At 27.8% G+C, this 3,566-nt stretch overlaps 1 protein-coding gene across 3 annotated transcripts in view; it reads left to right on the top strand.

The window, feature by feature from the left end:
- Nucleotides 1-3,262, top strand: part of LOC106679134 (NADP-dependent malic enzyme) — a 99,603-nt gene extending 96,341 nt beyond the window's left edge. For all 3 annotated transcript variants that reach the window (XM_014418104.3, XM_014418106.3, XM_014418105.3), the window contains exons 8-12: nucleotides 1,527-1,669; nucleotides 1,930-2,100; nucleotides 2,218-2,341; nucleotides 2,814-2,947; nucleotides 3,039-3,262. In XM_014418104.3, coding sequence (XP_014273590.1) covers nucleotides 1,527-1,669; nucleotides 1,930-2,100; nucleotides 2,218-2,341; nucleotides 2,814-2,935 — 560 coding nt within the window. In that variant the 3' untranslated portion in view covers nucleotides 2,936-2,947; nucleotides 3,039-3,262. The remainder of the gene's footprint in view (nucleotides 1-1,526; nucleotides 1,670-1,929; nucleotides 2,101-2,217; nucleotides 2,342-2,813; nucleotides 2,948-3,038) is intronic.
- Nucleotides 3,263-3,566: the final 304 nt, after the last annotated feature.

The raw sequence follows: 3,566 nt of genomic DNA, 5'->3' as shown, positions 1-3,566 counted from the left end.
CTTTCTGTATTTAACACATTTTAGCTTTCAAAAAAAGCAATATTAAAATTATACATAAAATAAAACATATCATAAACCCTTTATACATCAAAATATATTATTTACTCAAAAAGAGCATATTACAATATGTTTGTTTTATCTTAAAGAAAATAAGTTAGTTTATATTTATTATAAACCTGGATTGCCACTGATCATTCATGGCTTCAGAGACGTCATTACTAAGAGAGGAGATAGGGGAAGGTGTTATCACCCCCAAAAATTTCAAAATAGGAAAAGTTGTGATTTTAGAACCTAGAAAATTACTTATTGTTATATGTTTTCTAAAATGTTTTAGAAAAAGTCAAAGTTTAGATAATTTTTCCTTAGATAAGTTAGAAATATTTGAAGATTTTGTCCCTCTCTCAATAATTTTTTGTAAGAACATCCATCCCTACATGGATTTTATAATTTCAAATATATTTGTTTGTTATTTTACTGCAACATTCTCACTTTCGAGGCTGACATTTATTTTAAAAGCTGTTGGTATGTTATCTAAATCAGGTTATCAACCATCACTCAATTGCTTGATAAAAATTATTTTATGATCGATTATTTGCATTTTTTTCTGTTTAATTTTTATTGCTATATGAAATCAATACGACAATGTATAAATAAATTTATACTATACATATATAATATATACAACTGAAAAGAAAAAAATAATTACAGTAGAACCTCACCTAATCCAAACCTTATAACTCCAGTTTCTGGAATACTGAAGCAATGACTTCACAACAAATATTTCTCCGAAAATTTAATTCAATTGAGCACTTCTCCTACTATTTATGTAGCAATTCTATCAGTCTTATATTAAACTTGGTCAGGTGAAGTGTGGTTGTTTTAAACATGAAAAGTGGAGAGACACTTTCAGAAAATCTAGAAATCGGTCTTGCCTCTGTAAAAGAAGCTTTTGAGATTAGGTTATATCGAAATTACACGAAGAATCAACAGTTGCTAATACATTCATATTGAAAAATAGGTTAGATAAATCAACAAAAGCTAGGACATTAGGACTACATATATAGTAAAAGGACAAAAAAAAATGTTTTTTATATATCTTTTAACTGAGATGAGGTTTTACTATAACTTCATAAAATGTTTTTACGGAGACAATCACATTAATTCAAACCTTCAACTACTTAGTGCTTAAGATATAATTTATATTTATATTCAGTATAAATTTATTAAAATACCTAACATTTGGCCGGCCTCAATACCTGTTTGTTCAACAAATTAATAACTAACAGTAATATCCAAGAAGCATTGATCACGAGATGCTCATTTAATAAATAATAATAATAAAAATATAAATTTGCTCATCTTAGTTTGAGAATACTTTTTGTATAGTTTTACGATATAAAGAATAAATTAAGTAATAATAATACATTAATCAAATAAAAATCAAATGGAAAATATTATTTTGATTGGAATTAAAAGTTGTTTAAAAAATAAAAACTGTATCGTTTAAAGGTCAATTTGCCTTACAGGTGCTGCTGCAATCGGTGGTGCTTTTACAACGGAGATCCTTAATGATATGGGCAAATTCAACAAGACACCAGTTATCTTTGCTCTCAGTAATCCAACAAGTAAAGCTGAATGTACTGCTGAAGCTGCCTATTCCGCTACCCAGGTAATTTTTAAACAATAAAATCCATAAATTTTAAAATATATAATTTAAGAAATCAGTTTTCTTATAGTTTGCTAAAGCATATGCATCATTCTTAAAATATGTTTGCAAAATAAGTTGATATTTAAATAAAATATTTAAGTTTATTTTTACATCTTTCCCCATCTTCAGGATTATAAATTCTTCTTTTGAATATCATGTTTCTTAATAATTTACGATTGTGGGTCATAATTCTTTAAAAAAAAAAATGTTATAAATTTCAGGGTAGGTGTTTGTTCGCATCTGGTTCCCCATTCCCACCATACCAGATCAATGGAAGGAAGATAATCCCTGGACAGGGAAACAACTCCTACATCTTCCCCGGTGTAGCCCTTGCCGTCGTTTGCTTCGGAATCAAAGTCATTCCAGAAGAAATGTTCCTAATATCTGCACAGGTATACATATAATCAATCATACCACTTCATAATCAAACTATTTTATGTTATTTAGTAGCTTATATTGATTGAAATTAATAAATAGTAATGGGTTGATTTTGTTATGTTTAAATTCAGGCTTTATCTGCGCTTGTGACTGACGAAGATTTAGAGAACGGAAGCCTGTACCCACCGCTGAGCACCATCCAGAACTGCTCCAACAAAATAGCTGTTAAAGTTGCTGAATATGCATATGAAAAAGGTAAATAAGAAAATACAATTTTTTTTTAATAATAAAAAAATGTAATTTGGAAAAGCTCTGATAGTTTTGGCCTCCTATAACAAAAGCAAAAAGCCTTTTGCCCTCTATTATAAGAATATAAGAAAAAACGTAGTTTCTTCCACAAAATCGTTTTTGAGATTTATTTTTAGAAAAACTACTTAATTTGTTTAAAAAATAATTTTGTTAATTATAATGTCTTAAAATGCAGTATATTTAGTCCTAGAAAATCATTGATCTTGTTAATTTAATTTACTTCATTGTAGTTCAGTCGTATAAGAAGTCTTTCTGTATTTAACACATTTTAGCTTTCAAAAAAAAAAAAAAAATACAATACGAAATTGCAATTATTTTTATTATTATTTATTAGCAATTCAGACTTCTTAAGAAATTTTTAATTAACAAATGGTTTATACAGTTGTATAACAATTATACATGTTCTGTTTTCTGTCAGGTTTAGCAACTCTGTTCCCGGAACCAGCAGACAAAGAGGAGTTCATCAAGAGCCAGTTGTACGACTTCCGTTACAGCCCTGCCTTGCCCCAGGCTTACGACTGGCCTATCACTAAACTATAAACTTTTACCTATGTATGTTAAATTAAATTAACCAATATTTTTGACATGGATTTTTTTAATTTTTGCAAGAATATTATGGACTAATTTATTTATTTATTTTCAGAAAGTATTATAATACCCTTGTTTGAAAATAGCTGAAGTATATTATTACAAATTTCGTCTTGGCAATAAAATCCTTTGTAAATATCCTACAGAGTGGACCAATAATGCGCACCACCAGCGAAAGTTGCTACATGTGGAGGGATATGCTTGTTTGCTTAAATGTTATTTTTTAAATTATTTATCATTGTATGTTAAAAATATAAAATTATTTATTTTTTTGTCTTATTTATATTATTACCTTTTTTTTTTAACTACACCTTCTTAAAAAAAATAAATTGTTTATAATTTTGAGTTCAATTTTATGAAGGAAGCTAATACCGGGTGATAGTCATAAAAGGTAAGTGCAATAATTCAAAAAATATTTATTGGCAACCAATGTTTCCCATAATTTGGGATAATGGGTTCCCATAGTTGTAATCAATGTAAATGGGAAAATTAAGCAAAAAGTAATGGTCATCTTTATTTATTTCTTAATTTATAACAAGTTCTTGTGGTATAAAAACATCCTGAGATAATACATTAAAAGGCT

The sequence above is a fragment of the Halyomorpha halys genome, unplaced genomic scaffold (genome assembly GCF_000696795.3).
Source record: "Halyomorpha halys isolate HHAL.00 unplaced genomic scaffold, Hhal_1.1 Scaffold178.1, whole genome shotgun sequence".
NCBI classification, from domain to species: Eukaryota; Metazoa; Arthropoda; class Insecta; order Hemiptera; family Pentatomidae; genus Halyomorpha; species Halyomorpha halys.
The sequence above is the reverse complement of the archived record's forward strand: the minus strand, read 5'-3'. Positions and strand labels throughout refer to the sequence as shown.